Below are 23,885 nucleotides of genomic sequence, written 5' to 3'. Positions count from 1 at the left end.
GAAGAAAGATGCCATCGCAAATGCATTATTCCCTTATTGACTATTTTTTCAATTAAAACCACTAACTAGCAAGGAAACAAGACCCCATAACACTCTCTCTGGTAGAGATACCCCCTTAGCGTTAATTTTAAGCTGCAGAAAGCAAACCTTCCCACCATCAGCATCTCAGGAGACCGCAGCACCAGAATATCAGGAAAGAGAACTCACAATTTTGGCTGACAATTCCTCTCACAATATTCAACAGCCAGAAGAAAACACTGTAAAATAACAGCACATAGGCTCTGAATCTGCATGTAAAGTAAGGATGCATAGGTTGCTCTCCATAACAACACAATGCCCTATACCCAAACTCCTATAGGATCTGAAAACACTGAGGACACCCACCACCTTCCAGGTGCATGCAGCCTGAGATTTGCCATGTATACTCAATAGATGCTCTCCTCCCCCTCTAAGTCACACAGTGCACTACAAGCTCATGTGTGATGTCTGCGCTGAGCATCTGTTCCAGGATCTGCACTGGATGCGAGTCATCCCCACGTTTGGCATTCCTATGCCTACAGATGTGGTTTATATTCGGAGTGAGCAATGTGCAGCTTGAATAATTCCTGAACAGAAATGAACTCAGGGTTGGTGTTAAGGGCTGAGAGGAAGGGAAGACAAAGCCAGGCTGGAGCCGCTCTTATATTCCCTGGTTCCCTCCCATGGCCCAGCCAGCAAGCCTTGAATGCTGCCATTCCAGCAATCCTGGAGTCCCAATCCCTCTGTGTAGGTCCCCAAGCTACCTCTCTCCTGATGGTCACTACATTGGTGACCTCAGCACAACACCAGAGCTCAGCTTCACCTTGCTTTATAAACCACTTCCTTACTTACACGCAACTATGCCCTAATATTCCTCTTTCTGCTTAATACTTCCATTTAATCCTGGCATTAATGCCACTGTGCAAGAAGGGGGTTAGCAATCATGTGCCTGAACCTTGCATGACTAAAAAATATGACTCAGAACATCACTGGCTGCACCGTCAGAGATGAATTAGATCTGCTTATCATTACCAGCCTGTTTGCATCAGCTGGGCGCTAAGTGCTTCCAGATACCCACAAAGGTCGACTTGCTGCAAGGCAACGACTCCATTCTACCAAAAAAAACACGCAGATGTGATAATAGAAAGGAGTAGCAACAAGATGCACTGCCAGCAGCCCTGAAGTAATCATACAAGCCTGGCTAATTACTCCTGAAGGTACCCAGACATGTCTTAGGGTCCTGCAGAACCCCACTGACCACCCCCATGACCATGCATGGACAGCATGACAACCTGGACCTGCTGCCTGCTCAGCACTCTCACCAAAGCTGCAGTGCTAAATGTTGGCTCACTGGGTGCTGAAAGGCCTTGGGGTAAGTTCAGATGGAAATGCTCTGACATCTATGGGGAACCCGAGGTCCAGCACCCACCAAGGACAACCATGGAGCAGCAGGTGAGAGCAGTGTGGAGCTGGGAAATCCAGCTCTTTCCCAGCCCTCCCAGCCACTGCAGCCCAAGGGAAGGTGCTTCGGACTCAAGTGTCCTAAGGAGGGGTGTCCCAGTCTCTGAGAAATAGGCTCTGTGCCTTCAATCCCAACCCATTTGTGTCAGCATGGTGCTGTCACATCTCCAGGCCAAGGAGAACTCAAGTTACCACCATTCACTAGAGATGCTGAGCTTCACTGGTTGCCTGCAAACAGCCCTGCCAGAGAGCTCTACTGACTTGAAGATGTAATTAAATGCTAAGCAGAGCAGCAGTGTGAACCCCTGTGCCCTGCATCCCATGGGAGAGCCCTGACCCTCTGCCTTCAGCCACTGCTGTCTGTCTGAAGGTCCCTGGCTGAAGTGGCTGCCTTGGAGGGAGCAATGAAATATTTATTGGGCTGGGAAAAAGGCAGCAGGAGAGGTGACAGGAAAAGAGAGAGGAAAAAAATGCACATGGACTGCATTGCCCATACACAAGGACAGAAAAGAAACTTGCATCACTTTCGGAGCCTCCTGCATTAAAGACCTGAGTGCTTCCTAAAGAAATCATCACCCCAGTCAGGCTCAGGATAACCAGATTCCTTCTCTTCCTGCAAAGTGTCCTGCCATGGCATCGGAGTGATGCATGCATTTAAATAGAGATGAGGATGTGCTGTGTGTAGACTGATAAGTATTCAGACTTTTTTATCCCTTGCATTTGACCTCCAGAGCACAGCTAGGTGATATATTTAAAGTTAATGAGCTAGTCACTTGCAGCTCGGGTCCCGGGCGTGCACAACACTCCTGTTTATTTTTATTCTCCTAACAGCTCGCTGCAGTGACTCCATCCCACTCTGTGTCATTGCACGTGCTCATAAGGTAACCTGGGCAATGATAACACAGGCAGGTGCTCCCTCACCTGACTGTCCATGGGCATGGGATGTACCAGCACTCCCCATGGTGGAGAAGTGTGACACCTATCTCCTGTTTGCATTCCCCATGGAGGTTTGTAGAGTCTCTCTAATATCCCCTAACAAAGTACGCACGTATAAAATAGCAGAAAAATACACACTGGGCACTACAGGCCAATCTGAGCAGGCAAAGATTCATCAGTGAGCAAACCTACCCCAAGCCAACAGCAATACAACAGCAAGAAGAGGTTTAGGGGGACACCTTGAACACCATCCCTAGAGGCCACCAAGGGGCAGCACAGATAGCTCCACAAAGAGCCCTCCTGAGCTGGCTATGGAACATTCCGAATTTCAATTTGGGATTAACATTGATTTTAATTGCTGAAGAGGAAGCTGCAGTTTTGCTGTTCCCACTGACGTATCACATAACGTGACAATAAGGTAGCAGGTAGCTCGCTTGTACACTGATGGAGCTGCCTTGTCTTCCGCTTGATCAAAGTATTTCCTATTTGTACTATAACAAACAATTTGACGCACTGGGTAGTTTTTTTTGTTAGCCTGAAGTTATTTTCCCAGGGTACTGAAAACCAGCTGCTCCTCTAATTAGTACATGGAGTGCTTATTTTATTCCGTGGATGAAAGTGTCTGATGTTGTAACGAAACAGTTTGACACTTAAGTCACACATTCATCTATTTTATTGCTAAAGTCTGCTTAAAGAGGAGGCATCTTGAATAAGGCAACACATTTAATGTGCCATTTCTCTGCATTTTTATTAGCATTACTGCCAATAGGAAGGATATGGGGGAAAAAAAAAAACCAAAAATCACTTTGCCAGCAAATAAATATTTAAAATATTCTGTTTTCCACCAACTGACAGAACATTTCAGGTCATCCTCCAGATTGGAGACAGAAACGTACGCACCTCTCGGAGTCCGCAGTGTTTATATCCATGCAATACCTCATTATGTCCGAGGATGAAGAAAATCAAGGGTATAAAGTAAAACCCAGCCTCTACTTCCAGGTGTAAAATAAAACACCATGTCCCTATAAGGCACAACCGCTGGAGAGATGCCCACCTATCCCAAACAGCCTTCTGCTGGCAAATAGTCACACACATCACCTCTAATAAGATGTAACAAAGCTCTGGTCTGATGTGAATCACGCTTGGAGCAATGGAAACACCCTTCCTCCCCTTCCTCCCCCAAAGAGAGGAGAATTGCTTCGAACAACCCTTTGCCTTCTGTTTCATTTCAGTCCCTTTCTCTCTTCCATCACAGCAATGCTACAGCACCTTCCAGTAGTTCATGAAAGGGGATTTCTGATGATTTATAAGCTTTCCCTGGAGACCTTGAAGTATTCCAAGTGTATTCTCATTTTTCACCCTAACCCAGTTTTTGTTCCAGCTGAACTATTTCTCCCAATGGCAGCTGCAGTTTCCCCCCATCTGGCTGGAGCAACCCTTACAGAACAGCGAGGGAGGAACACAAGGCAGAGAAGGCACTATTTGGAAACACACTGGATACCACAACAGTATCCAATGCATTTCCAAGGAGTGACCTTGCATCATGGCATCAAAGCTCAATGCACGAGTAACCCAAGTGCTCCACTGTCTTCATGGCACAGGACAGCCATATCCCCATGGTTCCTATGGGCATGAATCCCCTCTGCTCCTCCTGGAGGACATTCAGAAGCTGTTGAGCATCTTTGGCAACACCCCACCGACCATCCCCATGGGCAAATTGACTTGTTACTCTCATTTCCACTCATCACCACAAGGGCTGGTACACAGCTCAACACACCTGCAACATTATCACATCCATCGTTCGTGGAACCTGCAATACTTGAAAGGAAATTACCCTTTGGGAGTTGGTTGGGACTCTGAAAATGTTGCTGGGGAAGCAGAGGATGCTGCCACCTGTCCCCTGTCCATGGGCAGCTCTGGAGCTGAGCCCTGTGTTAATTACTGAGCTGGGTGAGATCCCTTCTGGCAGGAGGTGACATACAGGTGTGAAATGCTCCCATTCTATTAGCTACACACACCCATTAAAGCACTCCAGCACACTGCAAGGCGCTTTGTCCACCCAGCTCCCATCGTTTTGCCACCCCACATCCTGACCCTCCTTCCTGCAGAGCGTGCAAGGAAACCCAGACTCAGAGCAGCTCTAATCGCTTGATATTAGAATACCATCAGTTAAAAAAATCCCCGGCAGACACCCTGCCATCCTGCAAGGCGAACTCGATCCCAAGGTAACACCTGATGAAAACCACATGCTTTGCAACTAGGTTCGGTCAGACTGGTTTGCATGAACCACGAAGCGCTGCCAATTGTATTACCTCATTATTAGCAGACACTGGCAGCAGCCCTGCGTGGAGATCGGCCGTCTGGCTGCACAAACTGCCAGCACCTCGTAACTTATGTGGGGTGTGCAAGAGGACGGCTGCCCCTCTGCTGGTTCCACTGCCCATGGGACTCTGAAGGGGAGGAAAAGCTCTGCAGCCCTACAGTGGAGTATATGGGGTCAGGCTGTCCTTGGGAGCGTGGGGTATGTGTGACACCCCAGGGCTCGCTGTGTTCAAGCCCTGCTACTGAATGATGTTCATATGTAGTGTGTAAGGAAGGTGGGAGCTGTTGCTGGTCCTCACTGTGAAATCACAGCAAAAAATCCAGACAAGTCAAGATAAAAATCCAAGACAACCCACCAGAGAGAAAGCAGTCATAAGCCACGTAATATTAATTCAAGCCGAATGGTATTAATTCAACTTGCAGGCAAGGTAAATCTTTCACATAACATCCCCCTATTCGCTCAGTGCCTAAGGAATTTCCCATTCCCCAACGCTGTCTTAATGTCTGGCCCACGCAGCCTCCCCACGTCACAGCTTTGTGTCCTGGTCCCTAAGCTCCTGCTCCAATTGCTGCAGCAGCAGGTCAACGGGATGCAGACCCAAAGCAACACCCATCATCCCCACATTGTGTCCCTGGAGGAGAGAGAGGGGGATCACCCCCACCTTGGCAGGAAGCAAGCTGAGCTTTCTGAAAGCCCTCGGACAGGAATTCAACACCTTCCATCTGCAGCCCATTACTCCACATTGTAACTCCACCTCTCGGTTACAGGTCCCGGAGTGCAGAGGGAAAGGAGCCAAAGTCTCAAGTCTGTGAGATTGAGAGTTAGGGAATAACTGGAGATGAATCAGGATGGAGAGCCAAGCGCACAGCACTCTTTTTCCAGAAGAGCACAGAGTTGCAGTAAAAGACCCCGTGAGTTGGCGCCGCGCTGAGTCTGGCCTTTGTGAAGTCTAAAGAGAAGTCACCTGGCCTGCTTAGGAAAGGCCGTAGCATAACAAGGTGCAAACAGCAACATCTGGGCAAAATGCTTTAAAAAGTGATTGATTTTTTTTCTCCTCTTTCAGGAAAGATCACCTCAAATACGAACATCTCCATCCGCTGGGGTGTGTGTGTGCATCTCCCTGCAGGACAGCCTCTAAACTCCCTGGAGGAGGTTCTCACCACCCCCTGCCTGATGAACACAGTGGTGCCCTGCATCCCCCAGGGGACATTCTGCTCCTGTGTGCCCCCCAGGGATGTCTCAGCTGTCACCACCTCCCTGGGGCTCTGTTCCTAGTGGTTCCCCAAGGATGCTGGTGTCACATCAACACACCCAGCACTCCCCATTAGTCCAGGTCTGCATCTGGTGTAGTGCCATCTCCCTTTGCTCCATGCTTTCACTCTGCTATATCAGAGGAAGAAGGCTGGATCTGCATCCCAGCTCTCTGCACCAGGACAGCATCCCTCCTGCTCCAACCAAGGACATTTTAAAGGCAGCCCGCTCATTGTGCTCTGCTCTGATTGCAGCTTTGCGGCAGTTAACAAGTCCCCCCTGGCTCTAGCATCCTGATGCTGCATTTTTTTGTTGTTCCCGTTAATGGTGGGTTCTGTTTCTTTTATTACCTCTCGGTAATGGTTTGAGGAGCTCTCACAGCAGGACGTTCCTCAAAATCATTTCACCCTCCTAAACTTCTCCATCAAAACCCAGCAACATTTCATTACGGCGCAGCACTACTCCCATCCACAATATCTTTCACTCACAAGAAGCAGTGAGCACCCCAGGATCACGCTGCTTGCAAGGTGCCCAAGTCACATCCCAGTAAGCAGTGAGGACTCACCATCCATGTCCAGGCGTTGCATGATGATCGCCAGCTCCACCTCGCTGGGCATGTACCCCAATGAGCGCATGGCCATGCCCAGCTCCTGCTTGGAGATAAAGCCATTCCCATCCCTGTCCAGCACACGGAAAGCTTCACGGATTTCTGCAAAGGAGAAGAAAGGAGAGGAGAGTTATTATGGTGGCAGACATTCTCATCAATGTCTGTGCACACGGGATGAAGAAGCAGCATATATTGCCTTTCCTAATGCGAATGTGGCATATTTGATCATTTCAAGTCAATGTAATGATATCTAATGTAGTGACATGATCATCGAAGCATATACTCACACCTCTGTATGCAGATAGACATGTACAACAGCACAAACACTCATTTTCCCTGCTAAGCATCACTGCAAGACTCAGTATTCATCACAGATGGATCTCCCTCCCTTCTACAGCATCTGCCCTGAAAGCCACCCTGCTCCACTGGAAAGCACTGCCCTGCCTTGGGCTCCTCCAGCAGCCCTACCCCATGCCTCAGCATGTCTGCAAGGCAGGCAGCATTGCTCCAGGTCTTTGCAGGCTCTGACTTCCTTCCAGCACAACTGCACAACAGCAGCAGTTGGGTGCATCCCCTGCGGGGCTCTGCAGCCAGTTCTCCAAGCACCACAAAGGTGGGTGTACGTCTTTTAAACCAAACCTAGGCAATTTCCATCTCTCCTTCTCCCCAGCTCCTCTCTAATGTACAACTGTTTTACAGCAATAAACAGCCTCGGATCAATAAAAACGCTGACGGCATCAAGGGAATCACTTCCATCATTCTCCCGCAGCCTGGCTCGGCTTCTGACATCTGACTTTGGTTTGCTTTTTAATTCTGGCATATCCCCCTTCTGCACTGACACCCCCTGGTACAGCCCAGATCCCAGCCCTGCCGGATCTGTAACACCTACACTATGGGTGTAGCTAAAAATCAGCTGTGGCTGCCTTAGACTGAACCACTGGATCCACCTCATCTCAGTGGTACGGAGAGGTGCTGGGGCTGCTCGGAGCCGACGTGGCTCAAAGTGCTGGGATGGAACGCAGAGAGCCTTTGGAGTAGGAACAAATCCCATCAGACACTGCCAGCTGTAGTGAAATCTATTTTCATATGATGTGCTGAAAGCTAAAGCGCAGTAAATACTACCTCAAAATCAATTATTTTTAAAATAAACTTCTGACAGCTGAAGACACAAACTAAAAATACTGCAGGGAGCCGAGGAAGTGTTTTAGAACATAAAATATGAATCTACCTTCAGAAAAGTTTAGACTGATCCAAATTATACAAATAAACCACATCAGTGCTGAGGCTTCACAGTGGGGATCTGAGTGCCAGTCCAACAAGCGTTCCCTGCACATACACTGATTTCAGAAGGTGCACAACAACATCTGAACCTCAGCTGGAGGACTGAAGGGTCCCCCCACTTGAATTCCAGCTCTGCTCCACACCTCTCTGATAAGCGAGACATCCTTCACACACTGACACCCAACCCCAAACAGAACTTCTTCCACTCCCAGCCTATAAATACCCCTCGTGCAGAGGTATATTTGCAGAGCTATTTATATAGGCTGAATACACTGTACACGTAGCAGCTCCGACCTCAGCCAGTGCTTCCTCTTTATCTTTGTATGTACCATCACCTCCTTATCAGCTCCTTGTTACAGTGATTCCTTCCCCTCTGACACGCTGAGCATCCACCCCAAGCACAGCCCTGCCAGCACCACCCAAACAGCATCCTGTAAACCCACAGCACCCTGACTGGCCCTCACCTTCATTTCCAGCTGTTAAATTTCATTACCCAAAGCTAAAAATACATCAGCACTTTCCCCATATGACTTTTTCCAAATAAGTTGCCATGGCAACTGATGCTCCTGGCTCAGAACTGGGCACGGATGCGTCCACAGAGTGAATCTCTCAACAGAGATGCTGCCTGGGCCTGGGAGAAAGTTTGAGCTGCTCTGCATGGGGATGTTTTACCTTGATTGAGAACAAAGCCCTGTTTTATCTTTTAGACGAAAAGCAACGGAGTAAGTGCCAAAGCAATAGTGCCTCAGCAGTCCCGCATTGGCACATGTACCTGGATTACACCCCCATTGGGACATCAATAAGCACTGATTCTTAAGAGCTCTCCGCAATCACTGCTGCTTCAGGTGCATGAGAGTTGACCCTGCGCTCTGCCCCCAACTTCCCCAGCTCATCCGATCCCGAAGTTCAGCTGCAGGTTTATTGGCTTATTTGCTGATGATTTCCTTGCAGCTGGTAACTAAAGGCAACCATCATTATTTCTTGTTTGGCTTCCCGAGTGAGGATGAATCATGATGCTCCAAGAGATAAATTCAGCCAGAGCCACCAGTGTCCACCAGCCACCCTCAGGCACTGCAGATGGTTCCAGTTGACTTCACTGGGTATAAATACCACCCTAATAAATGTTGTGATTGCACTGTAACTACCGCACCCTAAATACACAGCAATTACTATCAGAGCCCTATATGGTTATTTCCATTAGGATGACAAGAGGAGGAATGCCACCACCATGCATCTTGCCAGTCGTCTCATTCGCTTAATTGCAACTTTGGGCACCAAAGTACAAACTGAATGATCTAAAAGCTGCAAATAGCGCGTCCTTGAGTGAAGCGTTCAGTGAGACTTGGAACTACTACGCCTGATAGAGAAAATGGAAAGTTCCATCCCTCCATCTGCTATTCTTACACCCCTGTTTAGCTGCAAACTACAACGAAGTGTCATAATATCTACGTTTTTAGCCTAATTGAAACGCACCCCTTCCCACCTCCCAGAATATCTCAATTGAAAGTGTCAAAGCATTTCTCTTGGTTAGCCCCAATCCCAGCAAAACCGTCCTGCATCCCCAAATCAAAGCACTTCACTGCAACCTGAGACCACATCAACCTGCCCCACTGCAGCATCACCAAAACCATGTGTGGACCAACACTGCTGCTGGGATCAGGGTATAAACGCTTGGGGTTAAGACCCAATAACACTTGGCCCCAGCTCTACAGCAGCTTGGACAGATGCATTCTTACAGAAAGAGGGAAAGCAAACTGCTCGTCATCTTGGTGGAGTATCTTGGCTTGGAAAGGTCTGCTTCAAAACAAAGTGCCCTGCCTTGTTTCTCCTTGGAGGGACTGGGCTTTTAATACACAGTTTGGCAGGACTGTGGTTGTTTTTTTTTTTGCCTTCCATGGTAAAAATATTATTTGTGGAAATCACATTTCCTGTGGTTATGTTCCCAAACACATTCAACACTTGCCAAGTAACCTGCAGGAACGTATCGCTACCATAGAAATGCACAACAATAAAGGCTATCTGCCACTACAAGGTACTGGAAGCTTTCAGTGCAGGCAACAGGGGCTGGATTGGGAATACTGGAGGATGTACACCGCAAGGATAGGTCGATGTGGACAGCATCAGTCACACTCCTCGTCACAAGGATGCTCTGTAAATGTGGCTGCATCCTTTTGTGGATGGCGCATGCTGAGCGGTTTGTAATTGCCCGAGCCCTGCAGTATCGCACGGAGCCAGCAGGGAATCTCTGTGCTGAAAGCCAGCTGTCAGAAGAACTTGGCACAACAGCAACTTCCACTCTTCCCTATAAATTTCCCTACTGTGGCTAGAATTTTACCCAGGAGACAAGCAGGGCTCCTGTTGGGCTCCATCCCAAATGGATGCGTGGGGTAGCAGACACTCCAGCCACTGACACTTCAGCCACTGACCATACACAGCACTGAATAATCAAGTTTCCAGTGCCTGGGAAAGGTACAGGCTGATCCTGAACAGGGAGGGATGAATTCAAAGTGAAAGAAGGGTGAGGAGGAAACAGTGCAGAGGAGGAAGCAGAGATGGGAAGAAAAAAGCAGGAGTCAGCTTGTGGGAGCCCTTTAATTTCCATCTGCAGAGCAGTGAGGACAGCAGGAAGAGGACAGAGAAAAGCTATTTGAGGTGAAAAGCGATACTGGTCCAAGAACAAATGGATGTGTGCAAATTTAGCCCAGCAATTAGAAGAAAAAGTTTCTGAATGCAGAGAGCAGACACACACACACACACACACACACACACACACACACACACACACAACTACTGCAGTATTCCAAACCTCAACCATCCTGGACACAGGTCACCTCCAGCTGGAGGAACCAGCTTCCCCTCTTCCAGCCTATGCTTCTATGCCTCTATACATTAAGAAAAACAATTCAGGCTATAAATGTTGGCTCCAAGTATATCAGCACTCACAGCGAAAAAAAAACCACCACCATGATGATTTCATGTTAATTCTTCACATGTCGATGCACTGACGTGGATCATCTGTCAATCACCGCTAGAAAACTTTGCCCAGGTCTCCTGTCCTCCTGCTGCATCCTTGGCTCTGTGGTTCCAATCTCTCAGCTAAACAACTCATAACATGCAGCCTCTTTTTCTGAGCATCCACAATCAAACAAGTCATTATAAATAGCAGCATCAGGATGGATGCTGGCTGCATCAGCAAGTGCCTCATGTCTATTCATTGGATGGAGAGCGTTTCTCTAAAGGTCTCAGCATTTCATGTGAGATTCTACCACGTATCGCTGTCATCCCACAGGAGATGGGTGTGGAGTCAGTAATGCACCTAAGGCTGCAGTACTGTTGAGCCCTGGGGAATGCCATTGAATCAGCTCTAGGCAGGTGTGCTGCTGGTGAAAGCCACCGCTGGGACCCCCAATGGGGGGAGGTCCTTCCCAGCCCAGGGCTGTGCAGCAGGGCTATTTACAAGCTGACTCAGAGCTTCTGTGAGGCTTTTTGGGAATGCTGCAACCCAGGATGTTGTAAGTAGGAGAAAAATGCATTACTCATTCCTCATTTAAAGGCAACAACAACAAACCTGAAGCAACTCCCAGCAGTGAAAGGTCACCAGTATGAAAGCAGATCAACTTAAGATGCATCACACAACTTCTGTTTACAATTACAAACCTACTACTAAATACGAGAATGAGAACTGATCTCTAATGTTTTTCAAACAGTTCTCAGTCTCCTCTTTCTATACCCCCTTCTTTATTAAGAAACAATCTATATCCTCCCCTCATCCCTTACAACACACAGATTCATTGAGTAGTTTGGGTTGAAACCCCAATGATCACATGGTTCCAACCCCCATTACTTTTCCCCTCCCATTACGCTGCCCTACATCAGGGCAACTCCTGCTCAGTAAATACAACCGTGGGAACAGCTGAGCCACGCAGAGAATTGCTGAACCCAAAAACAAGCTCACCAGAAGTAAGCCTGTATTATGTGAGAGCTGCTGATTTACTTCATTGACATCAATATCCACTTCATCATCAGAAATGAAATATTTGCCGGTCATAAATAGGTAATGAGCTTAAGGCCTTACTCTGCAGAATCACAGAGACCGAGAGCGATTTGATTCAATACTGCTGATGGACGGCTCGCATTAACGTTGTAGAGATAACAGCTGCCCATCTTCTTTTATTTAATACATATAATGTGCATCCCGTACCCACTCACTGCTAGAGCAGTCTTCACGTGTTCCTGGCTGGAATAACCACTCAGGAAACACAATCTCTGCCACCACTTGCAGCCTTCCCATAGACTTTGCAAAGGAGCTTAATAAAAGCTTGAGTACTCACTGCTGAAAAAGTACTGCCCAATATTAAAGTGCACACACCTGCCATTCAGAATAATGTGCTTGGAACAGCCATGCAGAGATCCATTTGTCACCAGCACCCAGAGAATGGTGATGATGAGAAGCATCCTTCTGTCTGTCCCCAAATGATCCTGGTGTCAGGACAGGGGCAGTTCAATGGAGTTCAAATGCTCTCAGAGTCACTCTGCCTTTAAGTAACTTGCACACAGCAACCCAGCAGCACATTAAACCCAACTCATTTGGGACTTACAATACTAAGGGCTGTGGAGGCATCTCAATCTCTGGCGGAAGTCATTGTAGACAGGATTGCTTACATGTAACGTCACAGTGAGGTATTACTCATCCCTTTTGCAGTAGTGGAGATACAGCTTCTACCACCCCCCATTCCTTTCCCATCATCACATTCACCCCCAGCACCTTGGATTTATCTCCATTACTCTTTCCTCCAGTATTGCCACCTAAGGTGAGAGACCACCTCTCAGAAGGACCACACGGCACCCAGAACTTCATGATTTCCAGTTCAAAATTGCCTGTTCCTGCAAATTTTCTGCTACCAAAGCTGCACAATCTACTCCATTCCATAAAAAGACCGTTTTTCTCCTTAAAAGCCAAAGTGATTATAACACATAAATTGCTTTACTGAGAGCGTATCTTGTGAACAGGAGCTTGGCAAACCAAATCTGACTTCAACTCATCCTCTCCAGCTCTCCCTCTACACGGTTTGGAGGCTCAGGAATACGAGCTTCCACGCACAGACAAGCAAAGCTCAGAGCAAACAGGAAAAATACAGAGCTCTGTTTTGCAATGGAAGTTTCTGTCAGGCATTCAGTAAGGCAGAAACACCATTTTGGTCAGAGAGTCAGAGAAAAAATTGCAATTTCTGCTTTCTATTCACATAACATCGATTTCAAACAGAGAGAATTCAGTTCTTTATTTTCCCCCTTGCTTTGGGCTAGCCCTTTTCCCTTTATTTTCATGTCATGGTATGGGATCTTTCCTGGCCAAGAGCTACGGCAGCCTCCAAACTCCATAAGCAATTTTGCACTGAGGTGATTTGAACAGGGGCTAAAGGAGGATGCGATGAAGACTGGATAAAACCTAATGCTGGGAGCTCTCAATAATGCAAACAAATGGGAGAATTCATTGCACAAGCAGGGAGGAGGAGGATGGAAACGGAGCAGCTCCAGCCACGCAGAGGCACTGCCCAAAACAGGAGCTCTGCCGGCCGGTAAATTGCAATCCTGCGCTTGGCTGGGCTCTGTGTAGCCCCGTGCTGCTCCTCCCAGCCTTACAGCATCTACCATCAAGCCACGATGCATGAAAAGGGTTTGTTGCAAATGCTCCAGCAGCAAAGTGAAGGGAGCGATGCACTGCCCTTCTGTTTGCTTTGCTTCTGGTGGCCGCACGGTGCAACAGGACCAAAGCTCATCTCCCATTCCCATGCAGGAGCTGCTTCCAGAAAACTGATTTCCCCGCGTTACGTGGCCAAGTTATTTAATATTTTAAGAAGCAAAATTGTAAATTCCAACCGAAATATTGCAGCATTGCTGAAAATAGAATTCTTCCATTATTTTCAATTGAAAAGGCCATTGTCAACAGGGAATGTAATCAATTCTGCATTTGTCTGATGAAAAACATCTCCACTGGAAGAATTACAATTAGCTCGAGCTCCCCAGCTCCCTCCATGCTGCCTGGTCCAGGTTTACTGATTCACAAAGCATAAAGCAATTGGGGAAAACTTTTCCCAGCCCAACTGCAAATCTCAGGGTCAGGAGGCACCCAAAGCACTGCAGCATCACTTCCAGCCTGCGTGCAAAACCAACACAGCTTGAGCATCTCAAAGCAGTCCCACAGCATCCCTTCACGTGAATAGCAGCAAACTCTGAGCTCTGTTACCTGAGACTCTGGTTCACTCTGGCACAAGGTGCACATGTAACAACAGGAATTGCTCCTGTACTGTATCAAGTGCTATTGGAGGGGAATGGAAATGGACTTTACCTCCAAGCAGCATCCAGCCACAGGTGATCAACTCAGGGATACTATAAAGCCAGTTTAAAGCATCGTCAGCTGGAAGCGCAAATGGAAAACTGAAAGCTGTTCCCTGATGCAAACTATCTAGTGCAGTAATCTGGAGATCTGTACTTCTCAGGAGTTTAAGTGAAACCTATCACAACACCGAGGACCCTCACAATGCAGAAATCTTCATCCGAATATCCAGAGAGGCTTTTCTTTATGAAGTGCTTGATACGGGTGTAGGAAAAGCTTTTCAGGTTTTCTTTTTGTTCTTTTAATCTTTATTTTCCCGAGAACAAGAAAAACACCGTGCTGAAAACTCACATCTTCCAAGCATTTCAGAGCAGTGATTGAAATGTTTGCTCCCGACTGCTTATGTGAATGAAACTGCAGTTTTACCTATCAAAGGCAAACAAAAATAAAGCACAAGAACAAATAACTCTGCCTTTCCTGTGCAAGCCTTGAGAATTCAACTGTAAAATGCATGCTGGAGGCAGGCATGGTCAATCCAGCTGCAGAGTTGGAAAGGGATTTCTTTACCCACGAGCTTTAATGACAGCTTCAATAATGTAGAAGTCTTTTTCCCCCTTTCCTTTTCTACTTTTAAGTAACATTTTTTCCTTTCCTTTTCCTCTCCTCTTTCCTTCCTTCTCCTCTCTCTTTTCCTTCCCCTAAATGGCAAAGGAACATCATGATGAAATACCAAAGATGAAACAGAAGAAACAAAAGCTACAGTGGGATTCATGACTCACGGATCAATGAAAACATGGATGGAGGGAAGCCACCACAGACAAGTGACAGCACAAGCATGCAGAATATGGGATGGCACATGGTCCTCCCCTTCCTTCCACTACCTTTGGTGGAAACGAACCTGGCTTACACCACTCAAATGAGACAAAGATTTGGCTGCAGTTCCCATTTCCCATCTACTGGTCCCCATCCAAATTAATGCCAACGTGAGAGCTAAACACGAGAGCTGCCTTCGGTGTTTTTTTGTTCTTGAGAATGAAAAAGCGAAGCTGAAAGTACAGTAAGTCTCCTCAGAGAGGATGGTTTAATTAGCTGGCGTGCTATCAAAACTGAATGACTTCTGACACACAATTACAGCGCATTGTTTAAGCTTGAAAAACCACGTAGGATGCCTTTGTCATCCTTTCACTCCGTGTTCACCCGACACTTCAGAAACCCATCACACGTTCACATTCCACTGGCCATTCCTGTATCTCCTGGTCCGTGGAGCAGATGAACATTTCTAAAAATAACAGAAAAATCTCATAGCCTGAACACATAATCAAGTGCAAGAAGCTGCAATTGCCCTTCAGAGATGATATTAAAATGCAAAAGCGTTCCTTCCAACTATGAAAAAGTCCAGCTTAAGCCCCACTGGGGAGGGAACAATTTACACCCTGCCATCCATCTCTGTCTGGGATGTGGAACAGCACCTGAAATGGGGAGCAACCTTCCCCAGCACTGCAAGCCAGTGTGCACAGGCAGCTCTGCCTTATCCGTGTGGTTCAGGGTGCCGGTGTGCTGATGAATCCCTTGGAAAGACACTACCAGAACACAAGCGGTGGCTGGAGAATCCTCATGCAGATGTTTGCTGTTCCCATCCCCCCCAGATCCCTGTCCTTACATGCATCCCACCCAGAGCGCTCCTCCTCCCCCAGCTGCATCACTCACTATGAAAGCGTAATCCTTCCCCCAGTGACCCCATGGCATCTCCTCCCACCCTCTATCTTTGAGTCATTCCCTTCCCGTGCTGCCCATTTCAGCTCCTGTGTTCCCCCTTTTCTTCTCCACTGCCTCTTATGCGTGGCAGGAGAGTCCCAAACTGATTTCCAGCTGCCACTCAAAGCCATATTCCCTGCCATTCCAGAGCTGTGACACATGAGGAGACCAGAAGGCATTAGGGATGATGAGGGATGATGAGGCATGACTCGGAGCAGACACACCTTCCCACTTGTCACAGCTCAGGGTGGGAATTAGGATGAGAGCCCATTAGCCAGCTGGCACCATGAGATGCTGCATGAAGCCGAGATGCTCCAGGATGCACAGGGAGGACAGGCACCACCTGCTGTACACACAGAGCCCATAAAACCAAAGCGTACCTGGTTAAATATCTTTAAGCACACAGGCAATTTCTTAATAAATCTGACTTGAACGCAGGCATAAGTCAAACCTCAGGCCGAGCTCAGAGTGATTTATACACACAAGCAAAAGAGCTCAGGCTCACATTTCGAAAGAAGGACACCAGATGTCTTTGACGTCACCCAAATTATCTCTATTTTTAAAAGTTACTCTTTTCCATTTGCTGCCAACTCAAAAAGTCCAATTTGCCAAGATAATGTATCTAGTGTGGATGAAGATTTCCAAACTTGAAGTATCAGTCTCTTAGCAACCGTAGTACTCTTTGTATTAAAACTGAGCACAGTGAAACTACCATCTTCTCCAGCCTAATGAGTGAATTCCCATTAAACACACAACACTGGACAAAATGTCATTTAGGATTTTAGACGCGTATGGAATTCATATTTACACACACATCCCATATTTTCTCTCCCCAGAAGGATGAGAGTATTTTTAGTAGGTAGGCATGTCAGCAAAATATATGGCATATCTTATACATGCAAGGAGCCAGATAAAAACTGAGGAGCTGAACGTAACAAAAGGTGCAGCAAGAGCTGAATAATAATATATATTAAAAAAAAAAGGCACAAAAAAGACACAAAAAGAACTTTTTCTTCCAGCTGGGTCTGATTCAAGCAGTGGCCTTTCAGCAGTGGGCTGGGCTGAGATAAAAGAACACCTCCTTGTTGTCTGCTCCCAGCCCTGGAAGAGCCACTTGATGCCTCCCTTTCTCTGAGCTTACAAGGAAGGGCTTTACACCTCCATGTTAACATCTGCATCTTCCAGCCCTGCACACACTCCTGGTAATATCTCCTTGGACACAGAGCTCCTCAAGGTCCTCTGTAGGGAGATTTGCTTTGCTAGGAGGCTGTGAAACCCTTACATTGTGACATCCCCACCCTCCTTGGCCACAACACAGGCAGAACTAGAGCCACAGGGTTTGCACCCCGGTCTCACACCCAGACCATTGATGAAAGCACTTAATAGGAGTGGACACAGCACTGAGCCTTTACGATCACCACTGGTGACCATTCACAAGCCAGGTGTAGCCCCATTCACACCTAGAGCTCCTCCACTGAGCTATTTCATCACTCAGCACAACACGAACACGGCATATTTAGGACATGGGTTAGTGGGCATGGTGGCAATGGGCTGCTGGTTGGACTGGAGGATCTCAGTGCTTCATTCCAACCTTTATGACTCCGTGATTCTACAATCACTTTGCTCTTTAACTGCCTTTCAGTAACACTCCAGCTCATCTTTTTTTCCCAGGAACTGAGGTCAGGTGGAAATCTGGGACTGAAAGAAGAGCGTGGAAGCAAAAGCCTCAGAGCAGCCACCACACAGCCCTGCCGCCCCACCAGCGGGCACGGAGCTCCTTTACAACCATAGCAGGACTTGTTGTCTTTTCCTCCTCTCCCAGCAGATAAAAGGAAATCAATTCAACCTCTCCTCTACTTTAGAGCTGATCTTGGCTCTGCCAAGTGCTACCAGCCTTATTTTCACAGCGCTCACAATAGCGGTGCTCATATAATTCCATTATATCGCCGCGCTTGTTATTTATGTCATGATGATTACATTGCACTCAAGGGCAAAGGGAGGAGACGGTGAGGTCAGCCCAGATTTACAAGACCGAGTAGCTTCACCGTTTTCAACCAGCTGGACTATTTGCTATGGTTTTACTTACTGCCACATGAAAAATGATGGCGAGATGATCTAGAGCTGACCGTACAGCACTTGATTTCAAATGCACTTCAAGCAATCAATCTGACAGCGGGCCTCGAGGAGTGCCATGCAGGTCTGCTCTGTGCATACTTCATTTGCTGTCTCACGCTGCCGGGAGGGAAAACGTGCTTCTGAAAGAAACACTGTGGCCCAAGTTGTAATAAAGCAGGCACTGGAGCATCAACAGCTGTCACATAGCTTGGCCATACCAGTACCTGTGGGTACTGCTTGTATTGCTTTTAGCAGCGTAACACAGCCAAGAGAGAACTTCATTCATTATCACTTCCAACTAATTAATGGTATATGCAAGACATCAGCATGGACAGGCCATAGGCACAGCAGCAATTTACCCACACAGAACAACATACATATACAGATGCATGATACATGCCCAGTATCCACTATTCATGCCCAGTATACGCTGCAGACTCGCACAGTGCCTACTGCTAACATTCATCGTCTAGCTAGACTTCAAAGTGGAACTGGTCCCAGATTAAAATTGCATTGAATTTCCCATGACAATAATGAAGGGTTTTGATAAAATTACTCTAGAAGCACTACTCGCAAATATTAATCTATTTGCATTCACAAGAAACATAATAAAGAATAAAAAAGACTCCTGACAGTTCTTGGCAGTTTTGCCATTAATTACATAATTGAATCCAAGGTAAAGCTAGTCTCCAGTCTCAACCCCCAATACAATGTTTTAAAAGTGATGGGGAAAAGCAAAAGAAGAAGCCCAAACCCTGCAGCTTTGTGTGCTGAGCTGTGATGCAGCTCTGCCTCCCAGCCCAGCTCACTGCTGCACCGGACAGAACTGCCACTTATCCTGGAGACATTACTGCACCAAAACAACATCCCCGGAGCTCACTGGGAAGCTGCTGTGAGTGCTGCAGGCTGCCAGCAGCTCCAGGGCAGGACTTGGCAGTGTCCAAGGCAAAGAGGGAGGAGGGAAATCCCAGCTGTGCTCCTTCCGACGGCTGCATCCCAGCTGCCTGCAATGGAGCTGTGCCCAGCAGGAGCCTGGCATGGGATCGCTGCTCTCCGGTCCTCAGCAGCACAGTGCAGCTGGGACACAGCAGAAGGATAATTCCCATGTTTGTTCTGGGACATGCCCACAAATGGCAGGTCTGACGCCTTCCTGAAGGAGCTCTGTCCCTGCTGCCGACATACTCACACAGCCCTATGACCACAGCATCCAAATCCCACCACTATAAGCACTCAAGATGCAACAGGGATTGGCCATTAGTCCCATTCTATGGTCAACCAAAGTCCAGTGAGTAATAGACTGTGCCACCTGGGCCCCTAAACCAGACACAGGATAAGAAGTAGCGCAGCACAGCCTCATTACAGAAACAAGCATGCAAGCAAAGGGCAACAAGCAGCGGTTAGATGGCAGAGTCTGCCTCACTCTCCCTGTTTTAATGGAAGAGCTGCTGAAATATTCCCTGTTCATTACCCAAAATGCTGCACACGGGCCCAGCTGCAGGGCTGAGCCAATATACTGCACATCAGAAAGCCACCGTTGTGTAATTTCCGTCAAGTAATTAGTGTGCTCCGCAGCACACCAAGCCGAGAGTTTTACTAGCACTAAACAAGGTTAGCAGATTTGTAAACAGCTTGCTACGGAGTGATATTTTTCTGCTCGTATTATCTAAAAATATCTTGGGAGAATTTGCTCCAGTACAAATGGCTCTGCTTGAAAGGGCTTAGAACAACAAAAAAAGCTTATGATAATTCAGAGCAGGTTTCCACTTTGTTTGCCTGCCTGTCGCTCGCTGCTCGGTTCCCAGCTTCAAACAGTTCCACAGCTCAAACCTGGCTTTGCTAAAGGAGCCTGCTTCCCCAGAAAGGAAATAAAAGCTCTGCTAATACCTGGCTCCATCCCTTCCACACGCTCCACATGATGTTATGCATGGTCAAACTACAGTCACCTGCTCCCTATACCACAGGTCCAAGAGAACCAGAGGATGTCCATATGGTAGGTGGAGAGATGGGACAGAAAACACTTGGGATGTCAAAATCGCCCTCTAAGAACACAGGTTTTCTGTTTCCTCACTGTGTACCCTCAGCTGAGAAGTAAAAAGAGGTTTCAGTTCATCTGTTAATGCCCTGGTTCCCCTTGGGTATCCTCAGGTCCTTTTGTTTCACTCCTTGATGCTGGAGAACTGTTCCATGCACTCTCATGGTAGCTGAGCACACCTTTACCTGTTTCATATGATCAGGATCACGATACTGAACCCCCAAAAGAAAGGCTTTAAGAACATTCACACTCATGGCAAGTGACCATGTCCCAGCCCAGAGCTCCTTGGTGCAGCCACAGTCTGGTGGGACCACAAGCAAATGGGCAAAACCCTGAGCACCTGTTGGGTACCAATATTCCCCTATGCTTGTGGCCAGGTTTGGCCACTTCAGCATTTAACTCTATTGGCCTATTTGGGAAATGGGAAGCCACTGAGAGGCTGGTTATTCTATCCGTGTTTATCGTTAGGAAGCTGCTAATGAATCCATGGAGACCTCCTGGTGCCCGGGAATGGCAGGAAGAAGAGTACAAAGTGGCACACTTTTTACACTTCATTGGGAAGCTTTATAAATTAATTGGAGTACAAAGTCAGGTCTAATTGATGTTTGTATTGATTGAACTGCTCCAAGTCTTAATTTTGGTTGTAAAACTCACTTTAAAATAAAGCCATTTATAATTAAGACAGGATCTGTAATTAATGGAGTTTCATGCTCATAAAACTGCCTCTCTCATCTGTCTAAATTAAACTCCACATGAAAGTTTTTGCAAATTAAATCCTGTAGATGCCAAAGCTACTTTCTCCAAACTCCTTGCTATTTTTATTAGTGTCAAAACGTAACCGATCTGGAGACATGCAGCAGCAATAAAAATTGATACGAAAAGATGAGGTGATGCTCTCATTCACTGTGAGAGCAGCAGAGCCACGGAACTAACACAGGGCACCTACTGCAGGGATTCGTGTCAAGCTGTAACACAAACTTGCTTTTAAAACTAATGATTGGCTCCATAAGGGTCACCCCAGGCCACCAACCATGGCTTTCGACCTCAAGTGCCGGCGGTTACTTAAAGCAGAGCTGTGTGTGCTTGCCCACGTCCCAAAAGCTTCTTTGGCTGCTTGAACCATGAAAGAAATGCTCCAGTTCTCCAGCTCTGGTAAGTGTGGTTGACCATAGGACTCCTTCCAACTTGATCTCACAGGAAATCTTTACAGCCATCAACCACAATATTTACAAAGCACAGATAATTTTGGGTTTGTGGCCAGAGCATAAAACATCTTGGGCATATGCACGTAGATAAATGTCCCCCAATAAATCTGCTTGCCATGTGCAAGAGTTGCCTCGTCTTTATCTAGGTAATTAGTTACTCCCTTCTCTAAAGGCTCCCATCTAATTGGGGTTGCTGCCTTAGTGGGATATTACTTCCTCCTCCCAAAAGGGGCCACTACTATTTTTGCATCACTTTTTTTTTTTCCTGGCTGCCACATTCTGGTTTTCCTACTAAAATTAAAGTCACTCCAGCGCTCACCAAGTATTTATGGCTTCACAATTCCTACATATGTCCCTGAGCTGACACCCATGAAAGCCAGGCAGAGCTGCCCAGCATTCCCCCACATCACTTCACACATGCTTTGAAGCTCAGATAGCCACTGCAAAGCCACCTCAGAACCCAGTAGCCCCAAAGCTCCCAAGCATCATCCATTGCCAAGGCCAGGCTTCCTTCAGTCCATTGTTTTAATTTGTTTTGTTCCCATCCCATCAAAACCCCAGAGGTCTGACAAACAAGGGCTGGAAGAGGCAAGTGGGACTGGAAGAAGTTGGCGGATTACTGACGAACCACATAAATTACCACACTAGTAATTACCCAAGGGGCTATGGTTCAAAGAGCTCATTTCTCTTCCATCAACCATTTCTCAGCCCAAATGCCTGCACCAACCTAGGGCCCATGCATCACAAGCAAGGATAGGACAGGTTTCCAGCCATTGCCAACATGCACATCTCAATACATCACCGTGTGTTTGCAGAAACACAGACGTAGGCAGACCAGGTGGATGTCCTGACTTTTACCACTAATTTAGGGATGCTAAAACCCAGGCTGTAGGACTAACAGGCTTTCCATTACAAAGAGACACAAAGAGATTAACCAGTTGTCCAATTCCTCCAGCTGCAGAGAGTGAAAGGTTTGCAAAACAATCCCATTTCATTTTGATGACCAGTCCATGCCCAAGCTGGAAGCCAAGCAAGGAGGAAGGCACGGAGCCTTCAGCCTCTCAAGAAACACCTCACGGAGCTTCTCCTGTGTGGCCAAGCAGGGTAGAAAATGCAGAGATATGTAACCTTTGGTTTAAACGTTGTCTCTGTCAGAACACACACAGTGTCAAGGTCGAGCAGCTATCAGAAGACCTTTATATGTGCCAGGACTTCATGCTGTGATTTCAAACTCAAATTGGTCCGGTGCTGGAAGGTGTCAGGAAACACAATAACTGCACAAATTACCTGAAAACAGCAGCTTCGGGCTTCTGTTATTGCAAATAAACACCACCAGAGACATCACCCTGTGCGACACTGAGTCAGCACTTCTACACTGCCAAACTCCTGTTGTGCCATAGCAACACATGAGGTGCTGGTGGCAATGCAGAAGCCTTGACTCCCTGCGCTGTTGCACAGAGGACAATAAACTTAAACCTGCCAACAAATTCCTCCGATCTCCTGCTCAAAGGAAGCCCTTGACAACAGCTCATGGGAGCAACTTACAAAGTGAGGTGCTGCTTATCCAACATCCCTCCACATTTTTTATTGTGTGACCTTCTCCCACTAAATGGGTTGAACGAGCCTTGCCCTTATCGATAGGGCTTATAGCAAGCAAAGCACGTCTGCTCTGTGCTATCATAGCAACAAACAAGGGCAGGCAGGAAATGCTGGACCCCAATGGAGGGCAACAGAAAGCCTGCAGCCAGACACTGCCTCCCCCCAGAGCCCAGGTAGAGCCAGGCTCTTTATTTGCTTTGCTTCCGCCTCTCCTGTTCAATGCATTCCAACCTTTATTGCAAAAAAAATAAAAAAATGAGAGGAAGAAAAAAAAGCTGAGGAGGAATAAAGCAAAATAAGCTATTGAGAAACAAGCCTGGAAGGCAAATGGAATGAACTCTGAAGAAGTCATCAGCTACCTGACCCCTCACACAGCCCCAGACTGGGGAAGAGGATGAAAAGTATATTTTCTTTCCGCATCTTGATCCAATCCAAACTGATGCAGTTTTACTGCTCAGAAGCACTGCTGAGCATTGCCAGCAGGTCAGCCTGGGCTCGTGGAGTTCATCAATGGGGCGATTAAAGCACTTGTGACAGCACAAGGTGCTCGTGGTTTAGCAGCCCTCCCTTGAGGTGAGCCCTAAGATCCTTAAGTCCAACCCCAGCTCATCCCACTATACCCACATCCCTCAGTGCCTTATCTCCACAGCTCTGGAACACCTCCAGGCCACTGACCTGGCCTTGAATGCAACAACCTCCAACTCTCCCTTTTCCTTCTACAGCACTGAAATCAAACTCACAAAGTGATGACGAGCAGCACTTAAGTACCTGTGACGGACATTTCCCCACCAGACGCATTGCAAACATCTCTTCACATTTCAGAGGCAGCAACAACTGCGTCCCTGCAAAGCCCAATTTACTCCTTGTGTGCAAACACAGAGAACTGATGAGAAAAAAACGCTCCCAATCTTTTTTTACCTTCAGGAAGTAACAGCAATTACCATCAGTTACGCAGCCGTATTTCTTTC

At 47.1% G+C, this 23,885-nt stretch overlaps 1 protein-coding gene across 3 annotated transcripts in view; it reads right to left on the bottom strand.

The window, feature by feature from the left end:
• Positions 1-23,885, bottom strand: part of CALN1 (calneuron 1) — a 94,857-nt gene that overhangs the window by 36,085 nt on the left and 34,887 nt on the right. For all 3 annotated transcript variants that reach the window (XM_072353965.1, XM_072353967.1, XM_072353968.1), the window contains one exon: positions 6,555-6,698. In XM_072353965.1, the coding sequence (XP_072210066.1) occupies positions 6,555-6,698 (144 nt within the window). The remainder of the gene's footprint in view (positions 1-6,554; positions 6,699-23,885) is intronic.

The sequence above is a fragment of the Excalfactoria chinensis genome, chromosome 19, assembly GCF_039878825.1.
Source record: "Excalfactoria chinensis isolate bCotChi1 chromosome 19, bCotChi1.hap2, whole genome shotgun sequence".
NCBI lineage: Eukaryota > Metazoa > Chordata > Aves > Galliformes > Phasianidae > Excalfactoria > Excalfactoria chinensis.
Note: the sequence above shows the minus strand (reverse complement) of the source record. Positions and strands in the feature narration are given on the sequence as shown.